The sequence below is a fragment of the Strigops habroptila genome, chromosome 2 (assembly GCF_004027225.2).
Source record: "Strigops habroptila isolate Jane chromosome 2, bStrHab1.2.pri, whole genome shotgun sequence".
In the NCBI taxonomy this organism is placed as follows: domain Eukaryota; kingdom Metazoa; phylum Chordata; class Aves; order Psittaciformes; family Psittacidae; genus Strigops; species Strigops habroptila.
Window position 1 is genome coordinate 49,019,813 of NC_044278.2, and position 21,939 is coordinate 49,041,751.

Sequence of the window (21,939 nt, forward strand, 5' to 3'; positions counted from 1 at the left end):
TTAAGCACAGGAAGGAGCAGGAAGAATTTTGTACAGAAAGGATAGCATGGAAGAAAGCCCCATCTTCCAAACACAGTCCTAAGAAACAAAACCGAAAGGTTGGCAAGTTTTCACAGGACTGCCAATAGATGAGCAATGACTAGTCTGCCTTTTTAAAACATTGTCTCCTGCCAACCCCAAATTCCCTTCTCCCATTTCTAGCACAGCATTCAGCCTGCAGAATAAGTGGATGATGAGGTACACAGTTGTGGTGTGGAAGGGATTCAAACAAATCAAGTGAGATTTTGATCTTCTGGGACTTCTGTGAGACAGAGAATGAAGAGAAGGAAAGACAAACTGGTCTTCATTTGCAGAAAAGGCTTTCATCTCTTCTGTGCTGTGTGGCTATGGCTGAGGAGAGAGGAGGGGAGTTGTCTTCCTGCTTATATCAAATTGCCAGGCCTTTAATTTTGACCAGATGCACCATGCAATTATGGCAGCCAACGGATAGTTATAAATGAATTAGTCTTTGGCAAATCAAACTTTATTTCAAGTAAGATCAGTATGACAGAAGATACAGGAAAGCAAATTTTGTGATGGGGTCAGTGAGATTTTTAAACACTCAGATTTCCTGGCAGAATAAAAGGATGCATTAGTGCAAAGAGGCAAAGTATCCTAATTTCTAAGCATACTGCTGGAACAGACATCTTGCTGCTCTTCCCACAGGGCAAGGAGGACTAAATACTGATGGACAGTCTGAACCTTGCCTCTGTTTGCTGAACTTACCTTTTTGCTGTGGTTCATATAGGGGTTATAGGTAGCATTCCTGTCGCTGCCACCACGCTCCCCACACTAATTGTCATGAAGTACAGAAAGTTCAAGCAGGTTTGGTTCCCAAGGCTGCTAATGAGCCCTGAGCTCTCCTCATCCTAAATGAAACAGGGCTTGTTTGTGGGAGATTCTTGTCCATCCCTCCTTTTCCATGGTCAGTGAAGGAGGTAAGAGTTCACACAACAAAACAATGACTTTACAGTGTAAAGACGATGCAGCTGTGCCGTCTGAAGCCATCTTCAGTTATGAGCATCAAAGCTTAAATAGATTGTACTGTGAAGAGGTACAGCTCTGTGAGTGTGAAGCATAGCTTTTGCTTCTGCTTCACTGACCTGTCTGCTTGCGGCAGCGACGGGCCCTTGACAGGAGCTTAGGCAGGGAGAACTGCGTGGGGCGATTCTTTCAAAACCACTCTCTGTAGCACTGAGCTCAGGAAAGGAAGCAAAATGAAGTTTCAGTTGATCTCTGATGTGATTGTACTGCTGCATTTTTCAGAAAATCCCATGCTCTCCATTTAAAAGTCATTGATTCCTAATCCACTTCAGGTGATTAATAAAGCCACTAAAGCACCCAGTAGTTGGTAAGGTTTAGCTGTAGAGAGTACCCGCAAAAAAATGGATGCACACACACAAACAAACTCCTCTTAGGCAAATCACACTTTTCACTATCTCACTACATTTTACTATCTTCCTCTCTAAAGGTTCTTGTACCAGAAGTTAGGATCATCAGAAATTTGGGCTAAACTACAGTTTTTCATTTACTTCATCCACCTTCCTCTAAGGATTTCAGTTATGACACTGTGCAGTCCTCTAGCTATATATATCTTACTACAAACATGTATGTCATGTATTTTGGGGAATGTGTGTACAGCTACATATGCACAAAAGTACTGGTACATATAAATACTGTTGTGTATGTTCTTGAAATATATGGAAGGAGTATAGAAGTATATGATATATATGCCATACGTATATACTATATTTAAAATATCAAATGCTTTCCTAAAAGCATTATTCCCTGTATATATTCAGATATATATTTATGCAAGTAAACACAGACATGTACTTTAAATGCTGTGCTATTGCTATAATAACCAATGAAAATTTCAGTCTGATAAATTAACTTAATTGGAATAGCGATTGTAAGGCTATCAGTTATAATATGCTGGACTAATCCTTGAACAATGTTATACAAAGGTGAGGGGTTTTTAAGAAGTTTTATTACTAGATAAGTGAAGCAAAAAACAGCATCTGCAGAAGAGATCTAATTTAGCTGTAATAGGCTGTTTAATGGTCATCATTTTGGGTTTTAATAATGCACAGAAACATCTGCTGTTTTCCTTGATCGCATGAAAGAGAAGGGGAAAGAGAAAGAAATCAAGAAGGAGCTTTTTTTTTTTTTTTTGCTTTCCTAAATGAACAGAAAGAAAAAAAAAGGCAGTCCAGTTTTAAATTCCTTGATATGTGCATGTGCAGGTTCAAAACTTTAGATTGCTCTCCCTCCTGGCGTGGTGGGTTGATAGCTCCAGGAACAGTGGTGAAAGTTGACAACCCCCCACGGCTGACCCCTCATGTCCTCTCTTGCCTAATCGAATTTTACATGTGTTTCCAGATAGCTGATCAGCTTCCCTGGATTTCGCTGACGCCACAGGAAAGCTTTGCCTGAAGATGGAAACACTGGAGTCAGAACTGACCTGCCCTATCTGTCTGGAGCTGTTTGAAGACCCGCTGCTGCTGCCTTGCGCTCACAGCCTCTGCTTCAACTGCGCACACCGCATCCTGGTCTCCCACTGCGCCACCAACGAGCCGGTGGAGTCTATCACCGCCTTCCAGTGCCCAACCTGCCGCTATGTCATCACTCTCAGCCAGCGCGGTCTAGACGGGCTCAAGCGCAACGTCACCCTGCAGAACATCATCGACAGGTTTCAGAAAGCCTCGGTCAGCGGGCCCAATTCCCCCAGTGAGACCCGCCGAGAACGGGCGTTTGATAGCAACAGCATGTCGACCTGTGAGAAGGTCCTCTGCCAGTTCTGCGACCAGGACCCTGCCCAGGAGGCGGTGAAAACCTGCGTTACCTGTGAAGTGTCCTACTGTGAGGAATGCCTGAAAGCCACTCACCCCAACAAGAAGCCGTTCACCGGTCACCGTCTCATTGAGCCTATCCCAGACTCTCATATCAGGGGATTAATGTGCTTGGAGCATGAGGACGAGAAAGTTAACATGTACTGCGTGACCGATGACCAGTTAATCTGTGCCTTGTGTAAACTGGTCGGGCGACATCGTGACCATCAGGTGGCGGCTTTAAGTGACCGCTATGACAAGCTAAAGGTTAGTGCTACCTATTGGCCTTCCTATCTAAGCAGTCTGCCTTTTGGTTGCATGCTGAATTCCTCATTTGGGAGGGGTTGGGAAAGGTAGAAGCATGGTCTCTAATCAGACAAGGTACGCATACAGATTTATATGTGCATTTGATCATCACCATTTAAAAGGTGTCAGATATTGCTCAAGGAAAGATTTCTCAGTTGCGCTTTGAGTTTTCTATCATAAGGAATATGCCACATATACTACTGTTTAGGGGAATTTTCTTATCTAGCCACAGCTTTATTCATGGCAGCTGGCAATATTTAGTGCTGACTGCACATACACAGGCGCTGATTGAAATGTCAGGCTTTCTTTGCGTACACTCCACTGTTGATTATTTTTGTTTGGTTGCTTTCATTGTGAAAAACCCTTTGCATCGCTGCTAATAGGAGATGCATTTATCTGTGCTGGCTTTGGGGATGCCAGCTGCTCATCTAGCCAGGGAAACCAAATGCCGGCTACACTCTTCCCACACTACCTCCCACCTGGGCTCGCAGGCATTGCCGTCCTGGAAACAAAACCGAAATTGTTTCTGGGTTTCTCGTGCTGTTCCCATGGTTCAGTGAGCTCCCAGCACACCTCCTTCCCAGGTCTGGCAGCCCCCTGGCCCTGTACAGGACCCCTGGGCAGGGTGGCAGTGGGCAGCCAGGTCTCAGGGTGCTCTTGGGGGATCTCCAGGCTGCCAGTGGAGGCAGAGCTCCTGCAGAACAAGGTCAAGGGTGGCCTCCCATCTGCCTGGGTACGTTTGTCTCATGCTGATTTTGGTGCTGCTGCAGAGCAAAGGCAGGAACTAAGCATCCCATGCTTCCCTTCACCCTCTCTCTCCATACGATCTGTGTGTGACTTGGGGGGATTTTTAAAGATGGACTGCAATTGAGAAACCACAAGTGTGGAGGGCGAAGCTTATCTGCCAGCCTTCTCACACAGGATTTCAGAGATGGGAAAAGCAACTGAGCTAATAGGTTTAACTAACTGGAAGTCTTTTCTTAAATACCTTCAGACAAAAATGCGTGGCTGCACACATGTGTAATAACTTTAGATGGTTGCAGGTGAAATCTGCATACGCATGCTAAGTGGGTTTTGTGCCTCTTTTCATGTGCAAACATGCAGAGCATGTTTTATGATTATAGTAACATAATGAAAGAACCTTCTTTACTTGGACCTGTGAACCTGATAGCTTCCTTTCACCTCTTAAAGGCTTTTTTATTTATTAAGGAAAACTTACTGTTTTGGTGTTTTTGTTGTTTTTGGGGTTTTTTTCCTCTGAACTAGTTTGTTATGTTTCTATGTAAGGATTTAGCCATAGATAACACAGGGCATGGACCATAAATGTGTATAGAAGATGCATGGACTTATCATGCTTTTCAATAATCCAATAGGTTTATATCCTTAACAGGTGCTACTATTTAGTAAGCTAACAGTGTATTGTTTATCAACTTTGTATGAATAGTATGAATATGCTACTTAACATGAAATACCTTCAATGTTAAATACAGGATTACTATATTTTTGAGCATGTTAAAAAGCAGTAAACATTTCTTAGTGTTGATGTATGTAGATGTGGCAAGTCTGGAAAGAAGACTTTAAAAGGCCTGTCTTTTCTCTTGAGTTCTTTGACCTAATACTGCAGATAGGGAAAAAGTGAGGGTATTTTTGCATGATCTATGCTTTTCTGTGCAAAGATGCCTAAACAAACTCTTAAAGCGTATCTCAGACAGGCAACTAACATTTACATTAGATGTTACCCAGTTTAGAAACCTGTGGACTACTTCCCACCAGTCTCCTTGAAGATTAATTCGAGCATCAATTTAATGGTTAGCATAGGCCTAAGTCAAATAACTCTCATTATAATGGCAACTCCTAGCATTATATATAGTATCCATATGATTTTTTTGAAATGTGGATGTTCTTTGTACCCAAACTATCTAAAAATAATTTAGAAAGACAATAGTCATGAGAATTCCTCAGTTGTGCTTTGATTTCTCTTTAGCTATCATAGGGAGTATGCAGCATATACGACTGTTTAGGTGAATTTTCTCATCCAGCTGCAGCTTTATTTGTGGTAGTTGGCAATGTTCAGTGCTCACTGCACATACATAGGCACTGATTGAAATGTCAGACTTTCCTTGTGTATGCTCTGCTGTTGATTATTTTTCATTTGGTTGCTAATAATTTCAGTATTAGACTACATGAAATCCAGTTCCTATCCTCTTTGTCAGGAAGCAGCCTATTTCGCTTTGTTAATGCCAGCAATGACATCAGTCATGCCAATTATACCAGTGATTATGGCATGTTTATACTCTGAGACAAGGAACAGTAGGTTAGATGGTTTCCATACAGATCTAGCATCCCTCCTCTGTTCATAAGAAGGTAATCTGAAAACTATATATTTCCCTTCCTCATTGCCTCTTCCATCTCAGAAATTTTTGCTATTTTATGTATCAGACTCTGAGAATGAGATTTTCAGTTCCGTAGATTGGTATTTATCCCTAAGGAGTAAAGGAATGATACATGTTCACACCAGTGTTTGGTAGCTGACGGGCAAGAATTTCAGGTCCATTTTCACCTTCAGGCCTCCTTCTTCATGAAAAGTGATACAACTTCTTGAGTCATGCTGCTAATGTAAATCTTAGGTATGAGTTTGCAGATTGTATTTATTAACTTATAGATAATGTGCATCTGCCATCGGCAAATTCAATGTTCAAGTGGATCAGAAATTCCCCAACTGAAAAAGTGGGTTGTTGCTTGCCATATTGCTGCTGGTTTTTAATATTCATGGAGTTTGATATATAGGCTACCCAAATCTTAAAAAAAATTCTGAAAGAATGAGGATGTGATAGCTAATAGTATAGCAAATTCATTAAAAAATTCGTGGTTAATTGTATCTTTAAAAAAGAAAAGCAAAACCGCTTCAAGTGACACATTCTTTCTTGTGATTTTTCTTTTTACTTTGACACATTGTTGATGCTAACAACAGCAGCTGGTGTTGTTCTGGGTGTCAAGCTAAGCTAATTACTTGCGTTCTCTTCCAGCAGTGCTACTAATTGTTTAAACAATAACTCACCCTTCATTAAGCATAGGACAAAATATACCATTACAGTCTAGCTCCTTTTGTGGCAAAAATGAAACTTCTCAATTAGGAGTTCTGTACACTTGTCCAACAGAGGCGTCTACACTCAAGTGTTTAACTGTCAATGTAATAGCAATTGCGGACATCTCAAAATGAGAAAGTGTTTTCCTTTGGCAACTACAGCTCCAACCCCAAGAGGTGCTTTTCTTTCTCAGCTTGCACTGGGGCAGAGCATGTTGAGGGCACTTTTATTCTTCCAGGAGCAGTCCTTTCTTACTTAGCCACACAACCACATGATATACTCTCAATCTTATACTTGACTTCTTGTTTATAGATATGTTTTGGGGTTTGTTTTGTTTGGGTTTTTTTTTTTAAGTAGATCATAGACAGATGCAAATTAAAAATGGAAAAATGATAAACCATGACCAAAAGAGAGCAGTAAATATCCTGGTGAGACACTGAATTTATCATATGGTGGTCAAAATTGTGGTATAAATTAGAAATAATATTTAGCTACATGAGCAATGAGGGGTTTCAAATAGGAAGTGCAAATGCTCATACTTACCTCACCGTATTATCTCAAAGGAAATATTTATGGCTAATTACTATTGATACTGACTCTTTGCTTTTTTCTTGTTGCAATGAAAAAGAAAAGACAATTTAAAAGTGCATTCTTTTTTGGGGGGGACAATTTCTAAAATTAGCATTGTTCTATAGATGTATTTACACTCAAGAAAGTGGTAAGAAAAATTAGAAGACAGATTTATTTTGAATAAGAAAGGATATTTTTGTGAGAAAGAAGTTACAAGGTGTGGCTGGAAAGATATCACTCATTTAGTATTAGTGAAGAGCCATGAAGAGGTGTAACAAAAGAGGAAGTTAGACAGTAAGGCATATTTTTAAATGGTGTAAAGACAGCATAACTCCACTGAAACCAGCGTTTATACTTGCCTTCATATTTACTGGGAATCTGGCAACTGGTGCATATGTTCTTGCCAAAAAATAAATTTGGCACAAGTTTTGTACTGCTTAGTCAAGAAAGATCTTTTATTGACTCGAATTGCTGTAGGTTAGCTGTGGTTCTCCATGGTTTTGTTTGAACTTTATTAGTGCTGACATGTATTGGGCATGTTTATGAAGGCAGGAAAGCCCTCTGAATGGCACTCAGGAATTCCAGAAACAAAAGAGACCTTCTTGTTTGTGCAGTTTTTGCCTAGTTTTAGCGGCAGAATCCATAAACATCTATTTTGTCTACACTGCTGATTCAGGATGTGAGGATTCTTTTTTCTATGGTGTGCCAATTCAATTGCAAGTATTTTTTTGGTGGGAAGCAGTCATAAACTCTTTCCTCATAAGGAGAATTGTGTTCAACTCTTATAAACTTACTTTTACAGCGTAAAAGTAGAAGACTTTATCAAGTCCATGGCTTCTACAAACAAAGCACAAAAATATGTCTTGCTTCACTGCTGTGTACATAATGAATTAAAAAACTTTTCATATTTAAATGTCTTTGCAGAGTTACTGGCAAAATATTTGTTGACGCTTTCCAACTATTTTTATTTGGCATTATTTAATAATTGCAGCTTAATCATTAATTGGTATACTGTGATACTGTAAGAACCCAGCACTTAAAAATTTATACTCATAAAGTGGGGTTGGCAGTCAGGGAACATTGTTTTCTGGACTGAGATTGAAATACATTATGCACATACATGTAATTATGTGTCTATATACATTTTATTCATTTTACGTGCATATTTATAGTGCTTGTATTAGGATATAAAGGCAATACTGCATGTTTTATATATGTGTATGTAGACTTGCTTGGTCTAGCATAGAAATACATGTAATTTCTAGTAATGTCTAAGATAGTATCAAGAATCTTGAATTTGAATAAATACACATATGCCTATATTTTAAGTAAATATATACAGTTTCATATATAGGTGTAGGTCACTAAACATATATTTGATCACATATATAAACTACGGACAAAGTATGTGATTGCATATATATATAAACTACACATTCTTTTACTTGGTATCCATTTTTAATATTGTTTTTTGTTGGTTTTTTTCCCAGTAACTCAGTATTTTCACATCTAAATATATAGTTTACCTGTGTATCCTTAACTTTGCTATCTTCCTTAATGGGAACTATTCAATTAAAAGAAAATACAACTGATATGTAACGACATAGTATATCAGTGTTACAGTGTTACATCATACTTAACAGAGTCAGAGTGTAGACAGTTACTTTTTACAGTGCCAGTTATACAGGTTTAACATGCAGGTAAACCATTATATCCAACCTGACAAAATGTGGAACTTGTGGACTTCCATTATTATTAAATTATTATTAGATTAGATGCAGTTTATTGTTAAATTATTACTAGATTAGATGCAGGTTGATATTATTAGATTAGATACTGCTTGACAGATATTTTATTGTATTAATTTTTTATGAAATTAAAATGATGAATGGTCACATCTATTAAAAGGGAATATTACCTGATATTACTTAACCCAGAAACAGATGCAAAAATATAACTAACTGATTGTGCTTCAGAATTTGCAAAGATAAAAAAATATTAAGTTGTTGCATGGAAGAAGATTGATGTAGGAATGAACCACTTTACTACAAAGGTTTTCCAGCTACATTTGTTTTATTAGTAGTATTAAAATACTAATGTATTTTATTACATTAATATATAAATATTAAGGCAAACTTTAGAACATTCTCTCTTTAGTCTAGTGTTATCGCAAGGGGCTGTGGTTCCTCCATCTGATATTTCTTTGGTGGAGTTTAGAAGGATAATAGAAAATGTCAGGGGCCTAGAAGGATGCTGGGGAGGGACTCTTCATTAGGGACTGTAGTGATAGGGCAAGGGGTAATGGGTTCAAACTTAAACAGGGGAAGTTTAGGTTAGGTATAAGGAAGAAGTTCTTTACAGTGAGGGTGGTGAGGCACTGGAACAGGTTGCCCAAGGAAGTCGTGAATGCTTCATCCCTGGCAGTGTTCAAGGCCAGGTTGGATGGAGTCTTGCGTGACATGGTTTAGTGGGAGGTGTCCCTGCCCATGGCAGGGGTGTTGGAACTAGATGATCTTAAGGTCCTTTCCAACCCTAACTATTCTATGATTCTATGTCCATACACTAACATTAGTCTTTTTTTTGGGGGGGAGGTGTTTGTTTGGGTTTTTTATAAATTTTAGATTGTTTTAGTAAAGCATAAAGTTCCTTGTGTTTATGACTGTTTATGAATTGACTGTGGATAATGAATATTACAATAGGTATAAGTATTATGAGATTGTTTTTATTTTATCTACCTAACATCCTTAAAATAATACAAGCCATAAATTTTTAAAACTTATTTCACAAATTTAACATTTAGCAAGTTTTAAAAAAAATGTTCACATACTATATGTTTCCTTCAATTTTTAGGGGAAATGATGGTGTTGAAGGCATAATCTATTCAGGAAGAACAAGAGAATTAAATAAAATTGGAAATAGTACAGTATTATTATCTTTGCTCTTATGACTCTGGTTTCTAGGGAAGCCAGACGGGGCATTAAGTAAAGTGTATTTTCATCCTTTTCCATGGATATGGTCCAAACTGTTCAGATAATGGATTTTATGTCCATATTCTAGCCATGAATTTGGTTATTGTAATGACCTCTTGACTGACCTTATATGTTTTTAAGATGCTTGAAAGTTTTTGGTAGAATATAATGCATGACACATACTTCCTCAGAATGAGAAGTTGTGTTTAAAGAATAAATAATAAAGCCATAAAAAATGAAGCAATAAAAATGAAAATTAAGCAAGTAGATGAGGTTAAGGGCAAATAACTGTTATAGAACATTGGGCACAGGTTGACCCTTTGTTTAGGAAATATAGTGTCTGCCTACTGGAGTAACAAAGACAGGGTTGGTAACAGGAAAAGTTACAAGCATATGGCCTTTCAAAGGCAAAACGTTTATGGGGTTTAGCATAACAGTAAGTTTTCTCATAACTGATAAATAGAATAAGTAAGCTAATTCTTTTAGTGCTTTACCAGGGGATGATAAAGCTGGTTGGGGAAGTATAGCTAAAAAAACCTGACCATGGACACCAGGCTAAAACTCACACTCTTTGGTGGCATTGAGAGGTGTGTGGAAGGGTATGAATAGGTATGTTCTACACATTAGGTAAGTGTATATTCTGAACAAATTTTATAGTATGCCTTATTTTAGTGCAAGTATTTAAAAATAATGTGACAGCAAATTTTCAGACAGAGGTGAAGGTGGTTAGTAGTATGCTTTAAATAGGAACACTCCCCTACCACCGAAACCTGAATGTAAATATCTCCCAATATCTGCACTGCAGAACACTCCATATTCAGATTTTTCTCAAGCTTTAATTTGTTAAATTACTTCCTGAAGAGAAATTCAAATTACTTTAACTCTACCCTGTAATGGCACAAAATCATAGGAGCATGATTAAAGCATTTTAGTTCTTCTGTTTATGTTGAAAAATTTTCATAACCTATTATATTTTTTTATATTGTCTGATTTTTAAAACACAGATCCAGCAATGATCCCAATACACTGCTTTCTGGCTTTACAAGTGTACATCAGTTATAATTTAATTTGGCCCTCTTTTCTCAGCAAAACATACACTTCCTGGCAAAATAATAATACCTGTATGTATCCTTAGCACTGTGAACCTATACATAGGGGTTCATACCAATTAGAAATGGTGTCTAATTTGGGAAGCCTGAATAGTCCATGGAGAGAAACTTCCCTAGAAGGTCACGGGCTGGAAAGCCGTATTGGATTACTAAAGCACACTTTGGACTCAAAGCCTGATATGGTTTATAAGACTGTGTATTTCCTCTTTCTCCCACCCCAAAACCAGCCATCCAGCCCCCTATGTCCCTTGGCATCCCTTGACCCTCCAAGCAGGAAGCCTTTTCTTTTGCTATGAAGGATGTTGTTGTCCTCGAGAATAAGCAACACCAAGGATGTGGGGCAAGAGGATTCCTGCCCTTCACAGCTTTCACATCTCATTTTTAATGCACTTAAATCAGACAGACCCTGCTCTGTTTTCCAGTTATCTAAAATCAGTGAAAAATGAAGGAGCAAAGAAAATGCAAAATTAGATTATCATAGGGTGACCATACTAAGTTATCATTAGACCTTCTGTAAATGCTTACTTAAGCAATTCTTACGCTTTTACAGTATAAACGCTTAATTAGAAGCTCATAGTCTTCATCAGTAAAATGCTTAGAACATGTTGGGTGTCTAATAGATAGCTAACATATCATTGACTTTCTTGATATGTGCCTTGATGGTGCCAGCTGGATTGCTTTTTGTGAGAGCCTCTTTTTTTTTTTCTTTCTTCAGGCTGGAGTGGAAGTATCACTTGTTTTTTTTTCCCTTTATGTGGGATGCTGGTCCTACACAATATCTCAGTTTATGACTATGGTGGAAGGAAAGCATATGCAGGGTTGTTTTAATGCCTTGGACAAAAGTGTTTGAGGGACTGGAGCTCTGGGCTGCCTCTCTACCTTACAGGTCCCCTCCATTAGAGCTTACCTACCAGCTTTCAGCTATCCCCAGTTGCCAAGATGTGAGACTTTGTCCTAGCTAGAATTGCACTGCAAAGTTTAGACAAATTCTGTGCTGCCTGCTAGCACCTGTGTGTTTGTGCATTCACCTTGTCTCCTCTGAAAGAATTCTGGGATGCTGAATGCTGAAAACTGGAAAGCGAAGAAACAGGGACAACCAATGAGTCCATAATCAGGAATATGGTTCTGTAGAAATATTTCTCCATCCATTTCAATTACAACACTATTGTACTTCCAGACTATCTGGGCTATTAACTTGTTTGTATTGAATGCATGCTCAAAGTTGCATAAGTTTGACTTTGAAAGCAGAATGTTTTGGTGGTTTGGAGGTTTTTTTCTGTGCTTACAACATCTACATGTTTGGAGAAACAAATATTTCCTCCCAAAGTATAATACCAATCTTCTGCTTTGAAACCTTGCAATTTTAGCTTTCTAACAGTATGTTGACCATAATAGCATAAAGTAGCAGTATGACCCTATAATTATATTTTATAGTACAAAAGGGATCAAATTCAGCACAGATGAGAAGTGTAGCTGGAGTGCCTAGGGCTAGCTTTTTCCGCTGTGATTTATCTATTCAATTAGTTGTGATATTGAGAATGATCTTCTAAACTATGACAGACCCCTCATCCATAGCTTTTTAGTGGCCCAAAGAACATTGGCTGCAGAAACCAAACGCTGAAAATTGGAAAAAGCAAGGACGTTTTGGTAGAGTAATATATAATATGCAACTTTATATCTACATAGAAATTGAGGGGGTTTTAATTAAAAGGAATAAAAAGAAATAGAATCTCTGTGGGCATTTTTGACTCGGGAATAGATGGTATTCCACTGTATGATCATCTCTGCCAATTGCATCTGTACAGAAATTATTATTACAGAAATTATTGCATCTGTACAGTATAGAAATTATTTTACTTAATTTTAATATGTTAATTCCCAAAGGCTCATTTAAAAAAAATACTCAAATAGAAGATCTTGTACAAGTACATTAGGTGCAATCCTAGCTTCAAGGAATATTCATTCAACTACGCTTAAATCAAAATACAAAAGCAAGCATAGCAGGTACATAGAAATTTTATATGGTCACAGTAATATTCAGGCAAGCTGTTGTCATTACATAATGCATAAGATTAAATAAGAAAAAAGTTTAAAATTATTACTGACTAATTCCATTAGTCAGTGGAAGCACTAGTATTTGATTTCTTGTAATCATTCTGGTTTGAAATACAATAGCCTCACTCCCTCTTGTCACTGGATTCTCGTGGCCTGCATATAGGGGAAGAGGTTAACGGCTGGGCTTAAACCACGACAAGGCCCCAGTGCAACTCCTGGCTCTGTATGTCCTGTTTCATGTGCCAGTCTAATAACAAATTAATTCTGATGTCCAAACTGATGTTAGTACACTGTTATAACAGTACTCTCTGTTGGCTGAAAGTTTACACTCCCTGAATTTGAAAAAAAGAACTGAAATATGAGATATTCCAGAATATGAGTCCTTTATCTCATAAATGTTTCAGCTTTGATTTCTTAATGAAATTATGGTTTTGATATCACATTATTTTTCCAACGGCTATTCTAAATAAAATGAAAATAAAATCCTGGCACAGTGAGAAAAGATCTTTCATGTAACATATGAAACAGCTCGTATAAATTGCAATAAATAGTAATATAATGTATAGCCTTGTCTTAAAATGCAAAAAACTACAAAGGGGCCTTTTTTATGCCATTACTTCCTAGTGCCTTACTGCACAAATCTCTTTTCTTACACCATTACTCATAGGTTCAATACTTGTGGGTGATAAATCATTTTTAATACCAGGACAGATGAAAATGGGAGTGGTAATCTGCTGTTAGGCTGTGTGAAGAGATGGGAATGAGAGAGGGATGGAGCTCCTGGGTCCCAGGACTAATATCAGGATGAGTTTGTCAGTACACCTTTTGTTCAGAGGTATGCCTAAATCGTAACTATAAGCCACTCCAGCATTTTTTTTCCTGTATTTTTCCCTGCAATTCCACCTGTAATTCACACACATCTTGAAATACATACTTTAAACGTATTAAACTTCCTTTTTTTTTTTTTTTTCCGCAGAAGGTAAAAATTAACATGTTCAGATACAAATAAGCTGGAACACCTCTAATGGCAGATGGTACTGGGAGGTTTCTTACCATGCTCAGAGTATCTGAGCTGGAGGAAGCAACAGCTATTTTGAAGCTGATGAAAAAAAAAACCCAACCCCAAAAAAACCAACAACAACAGAAAATCAATAACAAAAGTGCTCCCCTGATCAATATAGTCCGGTGTTTCTCTTTTCTCTAAAAGTATCCGTATACATGCAAAAAAACCTTAAGACTTGCCAAACTCTCCTGTAATCTCAATATAAACTGCATGTTTACCCTGTGCAGTTTATATTGAGATTTCATCCTATCTCTGAATAACAATATCAATCCAAGCTCGTAGTGCATTTGAATGCCAATTTTCCATCATCTTTCATTAACTACTAGAGAAACAAAAACATCCTGTGACAAACTAAAAAAAGAAGAACCTATGTTGCTTTGTTGCTTATAAATATTAACATTCTCTTAGTAAGCACCCAGCGCTTTACTCTAAGACCAGCTGGTAGTTGCTGTAGGTTCCCGTGTTACAGTAGCCTCCACACTCACCTCTGTGCTTCTGGAAACATGCTGGCTATTTTGAAATGCGAGGCTATATGCTCAAGTTTTGTTATTTGCTATGATACAGTGAAACTTTAAAAGAGATTAAAGACAGGCAGCTGTTCACAACATATGTGTGTCATGGTAGAAGCATTAAGCAGACTTGTTAGACTATAGCTAATGACAGTGTATGCAAACTTTATTTCCACTTTAAGCCAGCAGCATATGAAGAATAGAACTTATTCAAACTGAATTTTAGAAGTATCTATCTTAATAGTAAACTACTAAAGAGAAGAAAGTATATTGATTAGTGTATGGATGACAGTTCATTTGAGTAGCTATTTAAAATGTTTTATTTATGGCCCAAAGACTCCAAACACATACATGCAAAAAATCCCTTCAAAGGAATAATTGAATACATTGAATGAATGAATGAAAACCAATTGAATTACAAATAATATTTGGCTGACGCAATCAGTTTTTTCAAAAAAATCAGATTTGTCAATCAAAAAATCATAGAAGCATAGAATCATAGAAAGGTTTGGGTTGGAAGGGACCTTAAAGATCATCTAGTTCCGACCCCCCTGCCATGGGCAAGGACACCTTCCACTAGACTAGGTTGCTCAAAGCCCCATCCAGCCTGGCCTTGAACACTGCCAGGGATGGAGCATCCACAACTTCTCTGGGTCACCTGTTCCAGTGCCTCACCACCCTCATAGTGAATAGATGTTTTCAATGCCTTTCCCAATATACCCAACCTGACTATATTCTGTAAACTCTAAAAGGGGAAAAATACATGTGCAGATATGCAAAAGATTGGTAGAGGGGAATAGTTGGAGAGAAAGCCCCTGTGTTTTTCCCACAGTCATGGACCTTGTGGTCACTCTATAGTCTTTCCTATGGTTCCTGCTCCCCCTGTGTAGACAGCTGGTGGGGCAGTGGGTCACTCCAGGATGGCCTTACCAATGCTGGGATTCTCCCATTGCACAAGGTGTTCTTCAGCTCAGCAGGAGTGAGCAACTTTTGCTTTTCTGTAAGTGCTTGCTGTTGGAAGGCTAGCACTGAGGGTTAAAATTCATCTGTACATTGAAAACTCTGCCATGTGAGATAGCTCCTGCATTGAGGCTCTTTTTCATCATAAGAGGTGATAGGTCCCCACTTAGTGAAAGGACTCACTTGAGATGCTTGGTGAGGTTATGTAAACTTTGGGTGAATTTATATGATGATGCAATCTTTTCTTTCATGTGCTTTAAGTACGGGCAGGTGTTGTTCTCTCCCCTGCATTTGATTACAACCTTCAACGTAAAAATGTGCTGCAGCTTTTGGGGGAAGGGGCATTATACTAGGCATACAATAAAGTTTTCACCCTCTTTTGAAAATTTCTTATGATCGCTCTTGAAGAAAAACTGACCTTTCCATTCAGATCCACCAATTAGAGCAGCAACCATGAAGCTTTTTTGTGTTTTTTAAGTTGTCTTTCCCTTTGCTGAGTTAGCTCTTTTCAGACTTGGTAGACATGTGCTCCAGCTCTCCTGAAATTCCAGTACACTGAAATTCTTATGCAGGCAGGATGCTATGAATTACTGTAGTTCTTTTGGGAAAAGAATATTAAAAGAAGAACCTTTCTTTATCCCTTTAATTTACTTGATTACTTCCAGCTTTGTCTGTATTTATACAAGTTGAAAAACTTTGTCTGAACATATAGTGAATTACTCTTAAGTAATACCACCTCTTTAGATTAATAATTTTCCTGTAATGTCTTTTGTTAAAAGAGGCTGGGTAAAGAGAGCAATAAGCTAATAAAATCTTTTTCCTGAACACCTGAAAAATATTTAAATGAAGTCTGAATTTTGAACAGTTTTAAATAGTTTCTTGATCTGCCTAAATGAGTTTGCACTTCTCACTTGAAGGCAACGTAATTTTTCTGTCAAATAAATCACTACAACTCTTTAGGAAAACTCAGACAAACAAGTAAACAAAACTGGAGTTTTGCTCTTAAATCTCATAATGCTTAATTTCAGCACTGTTAAAGTCAGTGAAGGCTTTAGATTTTAATGTGTACAATACCAAAATAATTCTTAATAAATTAGGAAGCTATTTTAGTCTAATTGTTGCTTCTATTGTCTGCAGAGTTGAGTGTTTGCAATATAGGAGTAGAAGTAAATTGTTGGGTTGCAGGTGAATGATTGTAACGAGTTACAAATTCAGATGTGGGAGAGCTTATTTTGTAATGACTCGGCCTATAGCTTGCAATGAAACTGTCACTCCAAGAAGGCAGCAGAAAAGTAAAGGGGAGGATGCTTGGGTTTTATGTTTGTTGGTTGTTGGGGTTTTTTTCTGACATATTCTAAGCATGGTAGGAACCACAGCTCACCCTAAAGTTCAAGATTGCAGTGCCTCATGGAATGACTTCTGCTTGCAGAATGGGCTCTGAATCTTCTGTCACGTGTTTTCCTTGGAGGAACTTATTTCCTTCCTGAGGAGGTCTGCAAGGTCAGGCAAATATCCGATCTTGGAAGCTGCCTGTCTCAAGGCTCCTCTCTCTGAGTCATTATTTATACAGAAAAATTCATAGGGAAAGTCTGTCAGAAACCCTGGAGTATAGCTAAGTGCTTCAGTACTGGGAAGCTTTTTTAAACTTGCCAGGTAGAAGTGTTTTGAAGCTTTGGGGGTTTGTTCTCTTGCATAGTATGTAAGTAATTTCAGTATTCTTCATAAAGAGTTAGAATTCATGTATTTGGTTTATAGTGCTGTGAAGTAGTACATCTTGGTAGTGTGAGTAAAAGGCCTCATGTCCAGTCTTAAAAATTTGGCCCTATTACTACTTTTGCTTTATATTATGTTTTCAGTATATACCAAGTTCTGTCCTGAGGCACGAAGGCTGCATTTTCTGTTGGCAGCAAGCAGCGCTGGCAATGCAGTGGTGCAGGCATGCCTGAGGTAGGACCACTCAGTCTACTCCATTTTCTCCCTCTTTAAGACATCCAGCCATCTTCACTGACCTCACACACTTGTGAGGTCTAGTAATCAGTCTAGGAAGACTGCTGAGCTAGATGCTGATAGTAGATGCATAAGTCAGGTGCCTAAAATGCGGTTTCCCAGCAGCCAAATCAATTTAATGGCTGGTTTCTGTGTGTCTGCCATTTTCTCCCTTCTAATCACAGAGTCATAGAATAGTTTGGTTTGGAAGGGACCCTCAAAGGTCATCTAGTCCAACCCCCCTGCAATGAGCAGGAACATCTTCAACTAGATCGGTTTGCCCAGAACCACATCCATCCTGACCTTGAATGTCTCTAGGGATGGTGCATCCACCACCTCTCTGGACAACCTGTGCCAGTATTTTACCACTCTCACCATAAAGCGTTTCTTCCTCACATCCAGCCTGAATCTCCTTTCTTTTAGTTTAAAACCGTTACCCCTCATCCTATTGCAACAGTGCACCCCTAGACCCCCCTCAGCATCTGTGCTATCCCACCCTGAGCTATGCCAGCTCTCCAGGTTGGTTAAAAAAAAAAATAACTTTGCATAGTAAGTGAATAATTTTCTGTCTAGCAAGTTGAAATGACTCAGTGATGGGTCAGACTTACTCTGGCATGAAGTGAAGGTAAGGATCTTACCAAGCAGGACGGGGAGGAAAGTGGTTGATTGAACTTTAAATACTATCCTAATCAAGGAGGAGCAATTCACTGTGTATAAAAAGGGGATATAGCAACTTCTCTATTGTCTGTTGTTAAGGGTTGTTGTCTTTATCACCACAGAGTGTTGTTAAGATGTACAGGTGTGACTCTTAACATTGAGTTGATCTTTCAGAATTTGAGGAAAGCTGTAAAAAGAAAGTTTTCTTCTTCCTTTGAAGGGGCCAAAAAACATTTTTGCCAATAAAAACAACTGTATTGGTAAACAAAACAAAATAAACTACAGAGGTACAAAAGTTGTGCTATGACTATGCCTATAGAAAGATTTTTTTTCAGTACAAAAATTTCCTGCAGAAATTACATCCCTCACATGGTGTTAGCCTTCTGGCAAAAGTTTCTAATTTAGCTTCCGATGTGAAGCTGCGGTTTTTGTTGGGAATAGTGGTAGGAGAACATCGTTGACTTCTGGAGGTTTTTACACCCCTGCTGTGAATTTTGCCCTATGATTAGCCTAGTATTTACCTTAGTGTTTACCCCCTAGTATTTACTTAGAACTTACTGTAAGTCCTCCAGACAGTTCCAAAAAATTGAAAAAATATTTCACAAACCTAACTTAAAGTTTGTGCTTGGAAGCAGTCACAGAAGCTATTTGTTCTAGATTTCCTTGAGAAACCTTACTAGGTTTCTGCTAGGGATATAATCTTTTCTGCTTTGGGAACAGGTCATTGATGAAAAATATAGACAAAACTAAGGGTTTGTTATTTATGTATTCATTTTGATTCATACACATGACTTTTGAAATAGTCCTGGAATATTCTTGAAATATAGTAGAATGGAGAGATCTGGTAATTCCCTTTCAACCTCAAACCAGCAGGACTTCAATAGCTGAGCTGCAACAGGTGTAGATACAGCTGATTTTTAAGAACTCTTGTCATAGCCTTCCCACTTTCTCTCAGACTGCAGGACCAAATGGGTCTTGGAACCATGCTCACTAAAAGAAGGCTATTCTAAACCAAATAAAGAGCAAATTCCAAAACACATCACAGCTAATTTGCCATTGTTTTCACCATAAACCATAATGAAGCCTCATCAAATGAATGCAGCTGCTATGGTGCTGTGTCCAAAATAATGTGATTAAATTGCTGCTTGGGGAATTTTAGAATATAAATTTGGCAGACACTCGTTACTGGCAATTCAACAGTGAAGCATTTATAATCTTATCCAGAGAGTTGATCCTACATTCTGTCATTCTAAGGACAGAGAGAGGAGAAACAGAACCAGGATGACAAATGGCCAGACCAGAATCTGAAACAAGAAACCGCAAGAGCTTAAGGCTAATCCAAGCCATGCTGGAAAGCCTTTTGGGAAGGCAAGGGGAGGAGAGGAGGAGAAACCTTGGGTGGTTAGGACACATTAGGAAAACTCTGCCATGTTCTGTGGTGACAAGGTCAGCAAGGAAAGAGGGTCCACCAAAAGGAGCCTGCAGGAGACACAGCTTTGCCATCACCAGGGTTGGAAAAGTCACAATTCTGGTAGATTAGAGAACTATCCTAATCAGGCAAGGGTAGTTCTGGGGCATCATGCCCAGAGCTGACTCATCCTCCCTGCCTGCTCCCATACAAAAACCCACACCCCTATCCATGCTGTCAGTGAGTGTGTGGATACTTGATCGTAATTTAAATGATCACCATCCAGGGGAAAGGACTGATGTTGGGCAGCTTGGTCTCCAGTGTGATGAATTCACTGGAACTGCCAGGACCCAGGCTGGCACACGGAGATACTACATATAACTAAAATATCTGTAAAAACTTCCATGATGAGTGTGTGCTGAACACACCAACATTGTCTTTGCTTGGGCTGCTCAAGATCAAACAAGCTGTCATTAAAGCATCAAGAGTTACAATGAAATGACTACTACAATAATTTTCTTGGTTATAAAACCGTAAAACCAGAACAAGGATCATCCTATCTCATCAGAAAGCAGGTTTTATTTCTGATTTGTGTTGAAAGTGACCTCAAAATAAATTCTAATTTCAGGAAAGAGAAATTTGTATTGGGGTTAAATCTCAGCCTCTAAATGTTTGTAGCTTTAGTATGCTGTTTCTAATTTAACATATATGAAATACTGCATTTTAGAGTATACTTTAGTTTAACTATTTTTCTGTTCCTCTATATGTTAAGCAAAGTTCTTGTCATTGTGTTTACAACATGAATATTCAGTACTATGGCATCAGAATTGGATATCCATGAATATTGAACATTACGTGTTCTCAAAGGAGTTACCTAACACTTCAGCTCAGGGACAGCTGATCAGATGAAGCTAACAAAGTCCTTCACATTATCTTCAGGGTTTTAATTTACTTTTTTTTTATTCCTTAGTGCACAACAGTTGCTGACAAAGTTGCAGAAGCAGCAACTGACAGACATTAGTGCCAGAAAAAGCAAGCGGGTGCAGGGGGAGGGAGGATGGGATGGATGCATAGACAGAAAATTTCAGGCTTTTGATGAAAAACAGAAAAAAAAAATCATTTGCTATTGAAAGAAAAGTATGGAGATCAGAAGTTGAGATTAGAGACTAACATATTCAACAGTAAAGTTCACAGAACCACTTTGATATGAAAAGAACATTAAAAAACACTACGAGTAAAGAGTTCAGAGGTAGGTGGGAACCCCTATTATAGGGATATACTTAGAGAAAAACTGTATTTTGAGGTTTGATATTCTTTCTACTTTAAGGTTTAAAACAAGAAGACAAAATGAGCCTGCTGTATCCTTGCATTGCTCAGCATTGGCCAGTAAACACTCTTTTGGAAGGGAATAAAAAATAGTCATTAGAACTAACATTTGGCCTCAGGTAAATGTTTCAGCAACATAAATCTACTCTAACAACAGACTGATGTCTCCTGAATTTGAACTGCCAGAAGGGGAAGCGGAAAGAGAAATAGGCAGGGTGGGATTTGTAGGTCAGTCATGGATTTTATGTAATTCATTTGTTTATATAGCTTTGCAAACCCAAAGCTGCCTGAGATTTAGAAAAATAAATATTCATGTCTTTTCAGAGGTTTGCCAAAAGACAGAGTGCTGGCAATCTTAGCAAGAAGCTGAAACCATTTGTTGCCATGTAGTTTCAGCTTACAATCAGCTTTACAGTTATCCTGGATTTCATAAGTAATACCTTCAGCATTGCTAAAGGCGATTGGGTGCCTCTATCCTGTGACATACACAAAAAATATTATAGCAGTTGCTTAACAACTCCACTGATTTTTTTAGCATTACTGGATGATGACTTTGGGTTTGGCCTGTCTCGTCAAGTTAATTGGCCTGCAAAGTCCCTGAGAAACTGTAGTTTCTTTAGAAACTTTACTGGCCTGTAAAGTTCTGCAAAGTCACTGAGAAAATGCTGGTGTAATCTTGAGCTTATTGGAAGGATCAGACCGGCCTTATCCTGCAATTTAATCAATAAAGTTGGGTAACATTTTTAGTGACTGCAAATTCATCACAAATGGGGTTTTGAGCCAAAAGCTGTTTCCACTTTTGAGCAGAAATGCAGAATCAGTTTGAGGTGAGGAAAAAAATAGCCTAGAGAGGAATTCTAGCCATGTCATCCTTCTTTTAACCACTAACTTGGGGATTATGGAATTTGATTTTTATTTCAGCATGAGAGTCTTGGAAACCACACCTCCTTCTGCAAATGGCCAGTGTCTCTGAGGAGAAAATTAGAAGGAATTTGGAGTGGGCTGTTCTTTTTCTCTCTTCACTGCATTCTGTGTCTTTCACTTGTGAGGGTAGAAAGTGATTGT

At 38.3% G+C, this 21,939-nt stretch overlaps 1 protein-coding gene across 3 annotated transcripts in view; it reads left to right on the forward strand.

Annotated features, from left to right (window-relative positions):
* MID1 (midline 1) overlaps window positions 1-21,939 on the forward strand; it is a 265,230-nt gene that overhangs the window by 139,590 nt on the left and 103,701 nt on the right. For all 3 annotated transcript variants that reach the window (XM_030476901.1, XM_030476899.2, XM_030476900.1), the window contains exon 2: window positions 2,422-3,137. In XM_030476901.1, coding sequence (XP_030332761.1) covers window positions 2,478-3,137 — 660 coding nt within the window. In that variant the 5' untranslated portion in view covers window positions 2,422-2,477. The remainder of the gene's footprint in view (window positions 1-2,421; window positions 3,138-21,939) is intronic.